This window comes from Argentina silus (assembly GCF_951799395.1).
Source record: "Argentina silus genome assembly, chromosome: 4".
Classification (NCBI taxonomy): Eukaryota; Metazoa; Chordata; class Actinopteri; order Argentiniformes; family Argentinidae; genus Argentina; species Argentina silus.
The window spans coordinates 18,981,034-18,994,404 of NC_139658.1; the positions used below are offsets into that span (position 1 = coordinate 18,981,034).

A 13,371-nucleotide genomic window follows, 5' to 3' on the forward strand; every position below is an offset into this window, starting at 1 on the left:
CCTTGTGTCCACCACTCCAAGCTGCTACCTCTCAGGTTGAGTGTTTCCTTGTGATCCTCTTTGTAATGACACAAGGTTGAAAAATAACAAACAGTCAGTCTTATTGTTGGCGCAGTGATCTCTCATGGCCCTTAAATGTTCTGCCTCTGTGAGATTTAGTGCTTTTTTTTTTTCTTTCTCTCTCTCTCTCTCTCTCCCCCCCTCTCTCTCTCTCTCTCTCTCCCCCCTCTCTCCCCCCCCTCTCTCTCTCTCTTCTCTCAATGGTCTCCCCCTGTATCTCTTTTTTCATTTCCCAGACTAGACTAGAAGTTCCACTTCCCCCTAAGGCCTGTTTCACCCTGTAGGTTTAGCACATGCAGGGCTTTACTCTCCATCTTTGTGTGTATGTGTGTGTGTGTGTGTGTGTGTGTGTGTGTGTGTGTGTGTGTGTGTGTGTGTGTGTGTGGGACAGCAGAGGTAAGTGAGTGCTAGGTCTTAGAGAGGACCCTTGTTATGGGATGGGGGCGTGTCGGGAGGAGACTTGAAGTGTGGATCTGTTGGTTGGTGATGAATGATAGTAGAGGGAGAGCATCATCGTGTCTCTCTCACTGTGCTCTCCCCGACACCCCTTTCTTAGACCCCCCTGCAGCCTCCCCCCAGGGCTCCCCATCACTGTCCGCTCCTCTCTCTCTTTCCTCATCCCCACAGTCATCTTCCTCATCCTCCTCTTCCTCCAGGGCTGACTCGTCTAAGCTCCTCTCCTCCTTCTCTTTTTTGATGGCCTGGATGGCAGGTGGGGCAGCGGTAGCGCTGTCCCCAGAGTCGCTGCTGTCCTCGAAGGCCTCAGGGTTCTCCAGCATCTCCCTGATCAGAGGAGGCATGGGGCCTGGGATCTCCATCTTCAGAGTGATGGCCCTCTCTGCACCTACACACACAAAGAGACAAAACGTTAAACTTAAAACTACAATACCTTCTGCTTCATTTTTAGCATTGAGAACCAGCAGATGTCTGAGGCTGTTTAACTCCATCATACAGAGTGTGCCTGAATAACCAAATTCTGCGTATTCAATATCAGCCTTTCACAGCCTCAGTGGAGAGAGGTCACTGCACTGACCTTTGGTGCTGATCCCTCGTAGGTCAGTGACCTTCATGAGCATACGGGGGAACATATGGGGCTTGTTGGGGCGGCGGCGGCGGGCGTAGATCTTCAGGGCCTCCAGCAGGGGCTCCTGGAGTTTGTCCACGTGCTGGGGCTCTTCCAGGTCCATACGGTCTGAGGGAGGGGGGGGGGGGAGTCAATCAGACAAGGTCAGTGAGGGGGTGGTGAATAATCACAGGAGGTAGGGTAGAGTCAGTGGCCAATCACTTACAGTCAGGGAGAGAGCATGCGCACACACACACACACACGCAAGCATACACACACACACACACACACACACACACACACACACACACACACACACACACACACACACACACACACACAAACAAAATCAACCCATTACTCCTATTCTTACTCGAATAAAACACACCCACAGTAACAGTGGCAAAGACAGTGCTGCAGTACCTCCACTCATGAGACAGATGGCGCTGAGGAGGCCAGTCTCTGTGTCGTCCATCTCCAGGGGCAGTAGCTGGCCGGCGAAGGCAAACACCAGGTCTGTCAGCGGGCCGAAGCCAGCATTGTGCATCTGAGTGCGGTTCAGAGTCAGGCCGTCTGAGAAGGTCATGGTGTCCTGCTCCGGGGTGTAACGAGTGCAGATCCTCAGCATCTGAGAGGAGGGAGGGAGGGGGGGAGGGAGGGAGGGAGGGAGGAAGAAGGAGGGAGGACAGGATGGAGAGACAGAGAAGATATTAAAAAGACAATGTCAGCCGGACACAATGAGAACGGTTGGAGACAAAGCGGACATGACAATGTGTAGAGAGGGAGATGAAGGAGGAAGCTGGATAGTGTAATGAGCCATAGAGAGGGGGGGGGGGGGGGACTGTGAGTATAGAAAGTGGAAAGAAGTGCACAGAGGGAGTGAATGAATGGATAGAGGAGGAGGGGAGTGAAGACAGAGAGCAGTGAGGGCGGTGGTGTAGGTACCAGGATGTCCAGGCAGGCTGATTTGAGGAGGGTGATCTGGTCAGCGATGGTGAGGGTGGTGAAGCCGGGCAGGCGCTTAGCAAACTCCACTATTTTGATGATGCACTTGGTGGAGAGCTCACTGAACTTATCCCACAGCCCCAGGTCCAGCTGCACTCTGTGGTCTGAGCTAGAGTTCTAAAACACAACAGAGAGAGAGGGTGGTGAGATACGGCAGAAGGCAGTGTGTGTGTGTGTGTGTGTGTGTGTGTGTGTGTGTGTGTGTGTGACTCACTGTAGTGTATTTGCCCAGCTGTAACAGTGAGGGGAAGGTGTCTTTGTGGGCTTTGCTGACTTTGTTGACCAGCTCCTCCAGTTCCCCAGTCAGCTCATAGCTCTCCGGCAACACCACCTCCTCCTTCACGTCATTCTTCTTCTTCTTGTTCCTGTCATTACGCACCGCTGGGAGGAAAGGAGGGAGAGGGAGGATGAGTGTGGATGTAGAAGAGAGAGGTGACAGAAGTGACTGGAGCTGCTTGCTGCTACTTGTAGCCTTCAGCGGACCAACGGCCGAGCAGCGTATCCCTCATGGCTCTCCCCTTCCCACTCTTTCCTTCCTCTCAGGATGTCCACTTGTAGCAGAGCCATATTGAGATACACAGAGACACACACACACACACACACACACGCACACACACACACACACACACACACACAGATACACACAGATACACACACACACACATGCACACAGATACACACACACACGCACATGCACACGCACACACAGACAGACACAGACACAGACATAGACACACACACAGACACACAGACACACACACACACATACACACATTTAAGCACGCAGACATGCTCCACAGTGAGACAGAACGTTCCACCAGACACTCACACTCACCCTCTTTGGACATGCCGACCTCGAAGCACTTCTGCAGCCGGCAGTACTGGCAGCGGTTGCGGGTCACCTTGTTGATCTGACAGTTCTTGTCACGGTGGCAGGTGTACACCATGTTCTTCTGGATACTGCGCCGGAAGAATCCCTGTGTCGGAAGAGAGAGAGAAAGAGAAAGAGAGAGAGATTGAGAGACAGAGAGACAGGGAGAGAGAGAGAGACAGAGAGAAAGAGAGAGATTGAGAGACAGAGAGACAGGGAGAGAGAGAGAGACAGAGAGAGAGAGAGACAGAGAGAGAGAGAGATTGAGAGACAGAGAGACAGGGAGAGAGAGAGAGACAGAGAGAGAGAGAGAGACAGAGAGAGAGAGAGACAGAGAGAGAGAGATTGTCATTAAGACATTGTCAATTGTCACAAGGCTATTATCGATGTACATAACTCTTGTGTGTCTTGATCATAGACTGAGTAAGCTATAGCCATAGGAAGTCATTTCAGCCCATCCCTTGCACTTAAAGAAAAAAGTCCACAAGAGAGTAGTGCAGACGTGTCTGTGTCTGTGTCTGTGTGCGTGTGCATGTGCATGTGCATGTGTCTTTGTGTCTGTGTGTATGTGTGTGTCTGTGTCTGTGTGTGTGTGTCTGTGTCTGTGTGTGTCTGCGTGTCTGTGTGCGTGTCTACATCTTGTCTGTCATTCGGAATACGGGCAGTCCTTTATACATATAGGCATTCTATAGGCTGTTGAGTATTATACACTCACCGAACACTTTATTAGGAACACTATACTAATACTGGGTAGGGCCTCCCTTTGCTCTCAAAACAGCCTCAATTCTTTGTGGCACTGATTCCACAAGATGTTGGAAACATTCCTTTGAGATTCTGGTTCATGATGACATGATTGCATATAATATATAGGCTGTCTAAGGGATTCTCTTGTCTGTTCATCATGTGTGGCTCACCTTGCAGCCCTCACAGGAGCTGACTCCATAGTGGTAGCCAGAGGACTTGTCCTGGCACACGAAGCAGGGCTTGTAGATGCGTGGAGGAGGAGGTGGAGAGGGAGAGCTGGGCACCATCTCCTCTGAGCTGGTGCTCTGGGTCTCCACCGCTGCACAGGAAGAGAGAGAGAGAGAGAGAGAGAGAGAGAGAGAGAGAGAGAGAGAGAAGAAAAAGAGGGAAGAATGGATAAAGTAGATGTTAACTTAATGCACACTTATGCCTTATGGGTATACTGTACGTCAGAGGAAGAATACTTTTCCGTTCTTCATCCATGACCAAACCAATGTACAAGATTGGGGTTTCAAAGGCCTCTGTGACTTAGCTCAATTCCATCTTATGTATCTATGTGGAACAATTGATAAAGGCTTACTTGCCAACAAACAACTCCCACCCCCCTCTAGGCCCTACCCAGGAGGCAAGCTCAAAGGCAAATATGTTAAGAGAACAGGGAGGGGTGGGTGGGTGAATGCTGAGGGGGGGAAAGAGACACAATTAGCTGATGGCCAGATGGCTATGCTGATAAAATGTTGATTGGCAGCTGAGGTTTGATTGGCGTCTCCACTCCTTGGGATTGGGGGTGGAGCTTACCTCAGTTGCCTGACAGTTGAATTGTGTGTGGCTGTGTGCGTGTGTGTGGTTTGTGTGTGTGTTTGTGTGTTGTTTATGCGTGTGTTTGTGTGTTGTGTGTGTGTGTGTGTGTGTGTGTGTGTGTGTGTGTGTGTGTGTGTGTGTGTGTGTGTGTGTGTGTGCGTGCGTGTGTGTGTATTTCTATTTGAATGCCTGTACAACCAGACCTGCTTATGTACCTTCAGACCCATTTGAACAAACAGGCTAGGGTGTTTATGAGACACTGCTGTCCTCCCTTCTGTCTCCAAGGGAAAATGGCACACAATATAACACCATTTGCTGTGCCACAGGCAAAGCCATTCAACTGCTGCCAATGAAACCCTCAGAATAAACAACATAAAATACACACTCATACCAACATGCATGCTTACACGTACAACACCAAGTTGTCACATACATAGCCTACAACACACAGAGATATATAAATGTCACATGATCACATGATACAATACAGTTAGCCACATCCACTGGGCTAGGGGGGACAAACCAACCCTCTTTAACATGGCTTTCAACTTTCACCTTCAGTCACCCCAACTTCACCTCCCCCTGCCCATCCCCAAACCCCCCTGTTTTTCTCTTGTTTCCTGGCCCTAAATTCCTCTGTGCAGGCTGGCCAGGGTTTAATAGAGGCCCAGGCTCGTAAGCTGGCCTATAAAGGTTGTGTCTGGGCTGGGAAGGAGGCCCCCGGCCAGGCTGACCGCCTCTTTATTGGGATCCAGTCACCTTGGGCAGCCATTCACACCACCAGCTGTACCCTCCGATCCCTACCCCGTAAAAAAACGAAAAAACAAAAAATCTGGGGTTAAAAATCCAAAGTCACAGCCCCCTCCTGCCACCTTCAATGGATACCACAGGGCTGGCCCAAATGTGGCCCTGATCTCCCCCACCTAACCCCCCCTAGCCCCCCCCTCTCACACTGGGGCCTGCGTTTAACAAGAGTGGCGAGACTTCAAAAAGAGAGAAAGGGGCATAAAGGAATAATCTAATAAAAGAAGAGAGGGACAAATGAAGAGAAAAAGAGAGGGAGAGAAAGAGAGGGAGAGAAAGAGGGGAGTCAGAGGCCAGGGGGCTCCCAGTGGCTGGAGAGGGAGAATAAACCCTGACCCTTTAGCTTTGACCTTGACTGGGGAGACGTTTTGTAAGACCACAAGTAGACCACAGTACCATTACTACTACCAGTAGCTTACTATACCATTAGAACCACAGACCAAGTAGTATTAACCTACTATCACCCCTACCAATACCAGCACCACCACCACTAGTCTAACCATGGTATCACCTCACCTCTATCGATACTATTACTACTACCAACAGCTACCATCTGTACCAGCACCATTACCAATACTACCACCAAAAGGCTACCATAAATGTACCAGCAGTATTACTGTCATTATAAGACATGTAATGTAAGAGTGATGTTGCTGAATTGTGATAGCACGTAGACATAAAAAGGAATAGGACAGAGAATTTTCCAATCTTGTTGTAGGTATAAATCCTCCTCAAAAGGAGACAATCTCCTCACCCTATTGTCAGTGAAATCAGGTGTGGGGTGTGGAGGGGAGGGGAGGGGAGGGGAGGGGAGGGGAGGGGAGGGGAGGGGAGGGGAGGGGAGGGGAGGGGAGGGTGGTGAGGTAACCGGGTTAAGATAAGGAGGGACGTGGGTTGAGTGAGTGACACTTTTGTAACCGGAGTGCTGTTTTCTGTTTATGCAGTAACACTGAGAAAATGTGCAGGGGAAAAAAAGCCTCCTATTGAAAAGGAGGAGCTGCATCTGGCGCCAGGGGAAAGGTAGTGACTGATACTGTCTGAGAGGGGGAAGGAGGGGGGGGGGGCACAGAGGGACACGAGTCAGACAAAGAAGGGATGAGAGGGGAGAAAAAAGGGGAAAACAGGAGAGAGAGAGAAAGAGAGAGAGAGAGGGTTAAATCCCTAACTCCACCTGGCTGGGAGAGAGTGAGTCAGGGAGCCAGGATCTGTCAGGTCTGTCATCACCCTGAACTGAGCACAGCCTTGGAGCCTGGGCCTGAAAAAACACTTCTCTTTCTTCACCCACACCTCACCTCGCGGTGTGTCACAACATCAATCAGCACACCTCTATAGGACACCGATGAGACAAGTAATTAGACCGACCCAACCCCTCCACCTCCTTCTTCTCCCTCTCTCTCTCTCTCTCTCTCTCTCTCTCTCTCTCTCTCTCTCTCTCTCTCTCTCCTCTCTCTCTCTCTCTCTCTCTCTCTCTCTCTCACACACACACACACACACACTGTTTAGAAAACAAAAGCTCCTCTGAAATCCGAGGCCTTCGTTATCAGCCCAGAGGCCTGGGACTCAATTAGCATGACAGTCCCAGTCCTCAGTGCCGTGTGTCAGCCCGGGCAGTGGGCTCTGTGGGGGGGGTGTGGGAGGGGGAGGGGCAGGTACAGCGGAGCCATCAGCATTCCATATCATTTTACCCTTAATCCCCTCTGTCTCTCCATGGCTTCTGTGCACAGGGGAGGAGGGAGAGGGGGGCACCCCCCCCACACAAACACATTTCCATAATCCTCCTGTCACTCACAAGAGCATAACTTTACAACTTTACTTGGTCTTCACACTCTCTCCTTTCCCCCTCTCCTCTTTCTTTCTTTCTTTCTTTCTCTCTCTCTCTCTCTCTCTCTCTCTCTCCTCCCTTCGGTTTGGCCCTACAACAGGAGGGTTGGAGGGAGCCACTGGAGCCATGTAAGGTCTTCACATGCATGTCATCATTTACTTTGTTTAGCAGAGGGATTTTATTGAATGTGACTTCAGGCAGGATATACTATAAGTCAGTTACACGGTTTCAAATCATTTGTCAGTGTCAAGTCAGTGTATTGGAACAGCATGGTTGCTACAACAACTGCACAATGAAAACTCTTTAGTCAAGATCTACGCCAACTTTTCACCCATATGTCATATATGTCACATGGCTCTTAGCGGTGAGAAATGCGCTTCATACCCAAAACACACGCACATGCACACACACACACACACACACACACCACGGTGTACGGTGTTGATTCTATGCTTGAGATGAAGGCCTCCTTTCATTCCTTCAAGCGTGGTTGTGTGGGCGACAGCGTGTGACGCCTGGCCTGAGGGCCAGCGCAGACATCTTCATCTGGGCTTTAGCCTGGGGGGCTGCACAGACCCTCTCCATAAGACAGGGTGTCACAGCATCGTATAACTCGAGGTCTGTAGTCTTTCAAAACTGGCCATGTGTTGTTTTTTTCCTAGAAAGAGGACCTGGGCAGGGTTCCGGCTATCAACCGATGCTAGTTCCATTTCGCAAGCCGTAATGGGCTTTTATTCAGGGGATGTTTCAGCACCAACTGTCTGTTGGGGCAACAAGATGGAGTCTCAGTACATGACTGTCGGCGCTCAGTTTTGACTTGGCCATGGCTCCAATTTATCAGTGGCGCTATCAGGTCTCCAAAGACTCATTTGGTTTGCAAATTCAACTTTTACATAACTTCTCGCCTGACAAAATGTTCAGCAGTGAGCTATGGAATGTGTGTGCGTGTGTGCGTGTGAATATGTGTGAGTGTGGGCTGGTTTGTGCGCACGAACATGTTGGAATGTTTGTGGCCATTTTTCAGTGGGAATATAGTACAACAGCACACACCCTGAAGCCTACATGCAGAGAAAAGAAAGGGGAAAGGGTAGAATCCATTTTCACATTCATTTCATTCTGAACATACCCACAAACAGGAACAAAAAGTCCCATGAGTGTCTTCAAACCCATATCCGCAACCGTGACTACTCAATCTTTGAAATGAACATCCTATGGGGCAAAAAAAGGGATCAATTCACTGATTCAAAGCAGGTTCTACAAAGACTTCTGTGCTGTCCTAGCTTAACCTAGGTCACTATCAAACTTACAGTGTCCTGTTTACCACAGGGTTTTCTATCTGTCCTCACTCAGATAACCTAAGAAAGCAAAGGAGATGCACTCTTGGAAAGGATGCTGAGTGTGTGTGCGCAGGGGAGAGAGGGGGGTGCAGTGTCAGTTCCTTTCATCAGCTGTCTTAAAGTTCAATACCTGCGTCCCCCCCTCTTCCATCCCATCCCCCCTCCCCTCCCTGTCCCATATCCCCCTGCCCCCCCCCCCCCCTCCCGCCTTCCTGCCCTGGTAGGAGGAGGAGTCCTTCCTGTCATTCGGAGCTTCTTTGAAAGGAAAGGCTGTGATAAAACCAGGCTACTGTCCAGGAGATGGCTCCATAAAAACACACACACACACACACACACACACACACACACACACACACACACACACACACACACTACAAAATCCTGGAGGAATTATCACACCCTTACTAGAACGACACACAGTTGTGGACTATACTGCACACACACCCACAGAAACCCAGATACACTATGCACATCCTGACAGACAGGCTTGCAGAGAGAAGGCCTGCTAGGTCAGCCCACAGACAAGCAGTACTAGCAGCAGTTTACTCACACTCAGAGAATCCTCATGATATGTCTATTTTGTATGATCACTCCGTACAACAAAACTGTGTAGAATCTAATGAAAGCATTTTATGCGGTATCTACCAACACATGTTTTTCTCCTAAGAAAAGTGGGCAGGAAGGCAGGGTTTTTCTGTAGTAGGGAGGAGGGGGGGGGGGGTCTTTATAGGGACAGGTTGTTAAATCAGGATTGCCCCTCTCATTCACCGGGACGCATACAAAGCAGCCTTTCTTCTTTACAACACCTCATAAACCTACCTTTTTATTTCTATGCTTTTTTTTTTTTTTGATGAAACAGAGTCAACATTTGGTCACCCTTCATCTCCTCATCTCCACTACCCAGCACCCACCAGCCCCTCTCCGTACAACACTGTCCTGTCAGACAACCAACACTGAGCCTCAAACAGCCTGGCCTTCCAAAACACACCTTACACCCAGTAATGCCAACACACCACGCACACACAGTGAAGGAGCCACTGGAGACACCCTACAGTCAATGTGGTGTGGCAGAGGCAGGGGTGGGAAAGAGACTGTTGTTACACAAAAAAAAAACAAAGTCTGGAGTTAGAGAAAGTGAGACAGGCTGGAGGCTTTGTGAGGCTACGATGTCTCATGCAAACTGGCTTCCAATGCTTCTCCCACGGTGACTAACAGTCCTAAATGTGCCATTCTAATTACTAAATCGTTTTTTAATCATGACTATACTCGTTTCCCCACTCTGTGTGTGTGTGTGTGTGTGTGTGTGTGTGTGTGTGTGTGTGTGTGTGTGCACTCTTCCAACAGAAAGCCAAGCAAATCAACAAATAAATCATTCACTTATCAATCAACTCACCAATCAGTCAATCACAGCCTGTGCCTTCAACGTGGTGAGTCAGCATGTCACACCGCACAAGCCATGGATTCATACAGCAGCTTAGCAAACATTCCTTTTTTTCGGGAAGAGCAAATACATACGAACACTTACTGCTGCTCAGCACTGACCTCCGACAGGAAGACAGGATCCCCGCTTCCGCTGGGGTCAGATCACAGAATCAGATACACACTCAAAGAGTACGACGATTCAACAGGCGATTCAACATCAAGACACAACTTCTCGTTCTGTCGTCATTTCGTGAAAAGAAACAGCAATGACAAAAACAACGTGGGCTACACGAGGCAGACGAGACAGTCTGAACGCTCATGAAGTTCATGGAGGTAACACTGGGGGTCCATCTCTCACCGGTCCTGGGCCTGTGGCACTATGGGAAGGCCAGTCCCGGGACACTGTGTAGGACCCATAGGGTGGTCGGCCCATATTATTTACAGTGTTCCCTCGCCCACTGGAGACAGGCTATAAAATGCTATTACCGAATTCCATCAGGAGCCTGTGAAAACTGTGCAGGCACACACAGGACGGCCGTCTAAGCGCTGGGACAGACACACTACAGCACACACACACTACAGCACACACACACACACACACACACACTACAGCACACACAACAGCACACACACTCATACACACACTGTCCCTGGGATCTCTTCTCTCTCACTTTCCCTCTAAGCCCTCTCAGCTACCATCCACCTCACAAATATTTTTTCACTGTGTCTGGTTTGACTCTTTCTCTCTCTTTCTCTCTCTTTCTCTCTCTTTCCACGTGTCTGTCTGCTCTCACTGTATACCTCACTCACTGTAATGCAACTATCTAACCAGTCTTTGTCCACTTCCACACTTACAGCCCCAAGCCTAGTTAACCTTGCCCTATTCTACCTGAACTTACAGACACACAGTACTGTCATGTGCTATGATGACGTTATATGGATGAGGCCCCATGACCTTGGAGCCAGCACTGAATGAGACAACAAGAAGAGAGAGAGGAGAGAAAATGAGAGAGATGGGGCATTATGAGGATCACTTCCCACAAAAGACATGCAGGCATTATCTCCTGAAAGGATGAAACCCCTGGGTAGCAGGAGGGCTATAGTCATTGGGGGTAAATCTTAATCCCTAATCAAACCCCCTTCCTCCCCCTCCTCCCCTCTTTCATCCCTCTCCTCACTGCCCTGTCCCTGCAGGCAGTCTAATCTCTTAATTGAGCCTTTTGTAATTATAATTGAATAATTAAAGGCCTTCATTAAGAGAAAACAAATGATGTAGACTGAATTTGACAAGACACATGATCTGAGGGTAACGCATGAGTGAAGCAGGCACACACACACACTCAGGCCCTGACTTTGGCCTGTCCGTGCTCTCTCTATAACCCCTGACATTGAAACAAAGGGAGGCAGAGAGGCCCTGAACCGCCTCACATAAAAACAACAGAAAACAGGAAAGCTGACCACACACACAGCCCTCTAGAATGCCATAATTCCCCAGATAATCACAATTTTGAGAAGTTACATGAAAAAATACTGTGAGAGAGTTTCTATTCATACCAGTGCCCTGGATCCAGCCACCCCCCCAGAAGAGACCTTTATTAAATTCAAGCCACTGATGCTGTGTCAAAGTAGCTGAATGTGAGTATGCACTTTGCTTGGGTGAAAAAGTGTTCTCCCTTTGTTGAAAAGCCTATCTTGCATCACTGACCTCCTTTCTGTCAATTCCAGACCATAACACATTATATAGTTCACTCTTGGCAAAACCAAACACCTCACAAGGAGAAACCAACTTCTTTGAGAATTTTGAATGGGCCGTTTATATATCCCCTTGTCCTATTTCCAAAGCAGAAACGTGATTTTAGCCCAGCCTCATGTTTGTGAAGGTTAGGGTAATATTGTATGTAGGTACGTTTAAAAGGGCAACAATGCGAGTTAACCGGTGTGAATAGAGGGTGAATTACGCCGCTTCGCATGTTATTGTCCCTCGATGTTTACAGAGGTTATTGGGAACAGAGGATTGAAACAGAACACCGGTCTAAAGAGGAACTCTCAACACTCTGTCCTCTCTCCCCTACAGCCCGAGGCCATCCACGCCAAACTAGTCTATTGAAGAACATTTTAGGCTTTTTTAGGAAGAAACACACACACACACACACACTATGTGATTGGCATAGAGTGAGATAGGCTATTTTCCTTGTTTCCCCTATCTGTCTCCCTTCCTTTTGCTTTCTCCCTGTCTCTCTTTCTCTCAAACTCCCTGACAAAAGACAATTTTCTACGACGACTGATCACTTTTCTATGCAAAACTCCAGTGATGAACAACTATCAACACGATTACTATTTTAGATCCAGAAATAAATGTAGCCTATTTGCTCCTCTCCTTACATACATTGACGATTGTCTACCTATTTAGCGAGTTGAAACCGGCTGTGGTCTCGCTCGGTATGACAGCTAATCCGTCTTCATTACGGGGAACACCATGGGGGCCGACAGTGCTTGAAACCTCGGTGTCTTCACGATAAATGAAGATACATGGGCCTTTCACCTGGACGAACTGAAACTAACCAGCCTAATGCAAAAATGCATATGGGAACATCCATGCCAGACTTGGATGTATGCACAGTTTAACTGGGGGGGGGGGGGGGGGGGGGGGGAAGTCGATAATAGTTATTCACTTACAGTCTTTGGTACATTTGCAAATCAAACTCTCAGATCCAAATTAGCATGACTGGGCTGTTGGGCCAGAGTAGGCCTATTAGCATATGAAATAGTGCTGAGAATAAATGAGCTACATAACAATTGTTATTTTCTCACACCTATCTCACTCTATGCCAATCACATAGTGTGTGTGTGTGTGTGTGTGTGTGTTCAAGCAAAGCCTGCAGGAAGAGAGGGACCATGTTGTGCCTACAAGGCTTTAGTTGATACTGAATAAAGCCCAATTGTCCTAAGTATTTCTTTTCACTTTTGCCCTGACCATGAAGTTTTAACATTTGATTTTGTCATCATCATGTTCAAATATAATTGACCGAAAAATATATGTTTTTAAATATAATTGCACCAGTTCTCCATATACCAACTGAAATGGATTATGAGCTATCATGTGCCCCCCCCTGTCTTCTCTTTTTAACTTTGTGTGCAACTTTCCTTTTCACTGTGGTTGTTTGATTCTAAACACACCACAAGGTCAGGGCCCATACTGAGAAAGAAAGCTACATCATTCATGAAGTCATTCAGAAAGAAAACAAACATGATGATGAATAAATACACAGTCATACACACACACGCTGAGCACATAAACAAACAAACTTGAGGGTGAGAATGGGCACACAGAATCAAATGGAATCTGGCTCTTCCTGTGGAGAGAGCTCTATGATAACAACACCGGCCCTCTGATAAGGACAGAGAGAGAGAGAACTCTTTCCGCATGATCACAATAACACCA

At 48.3% G+C, this 13,371-nt stretch overlaps 1 protein-coding gene across 5 annotated transcripts in view; it reads right to left on the reverse strand.

Annotated features, from left to right (window-relative positions):
- Positions 1–239: 239 nt before the first annotated feature.
- Positions 240–13,371, reverse strand: part of rargb (retinoic acid receptor, gamma b) — a 36,278-nt gene continuing 23,146 nt past the window's right edge. For 3 of the 5 annotated variants that reach the window (XM_083668641.1, XM_083668640.1, XM_083668643.1), the window contains 7 exons: positions 3,914–4,062; positions 2,958–3,105; positions 2,343–2,509; positions 2,069–2,245; positions 1,547–1,751; positions 1,094–1,252; positions 240–904 (listed from right to left, as the gene is read on the reverse strand). In XM_083668641.1, the coding sequence (XP_083524767.1) occupies positions 585–904; positions 1,094–1,252; positions 1,547–1,751; positions 2,069–2,245; positions 2,343–2,509; positions 2,958–3,105; positions 3,914–4,062 (1,325 nt within the window). In that variant the 3' untranslated portion in view covers positions 240–584. The remainder of the gene's footprint in view (positions 905–1,093; positions 1,253–1,546; positions 1,752–2,068; positions 2,246–2,342; positions 2,510–2,957; positions 3,106–3,913; positions 4,063–13,371) is intronic. The other 2 variants (XM_083668642.1, XM_083668644.1) reach the window with 1 other exon arrangement.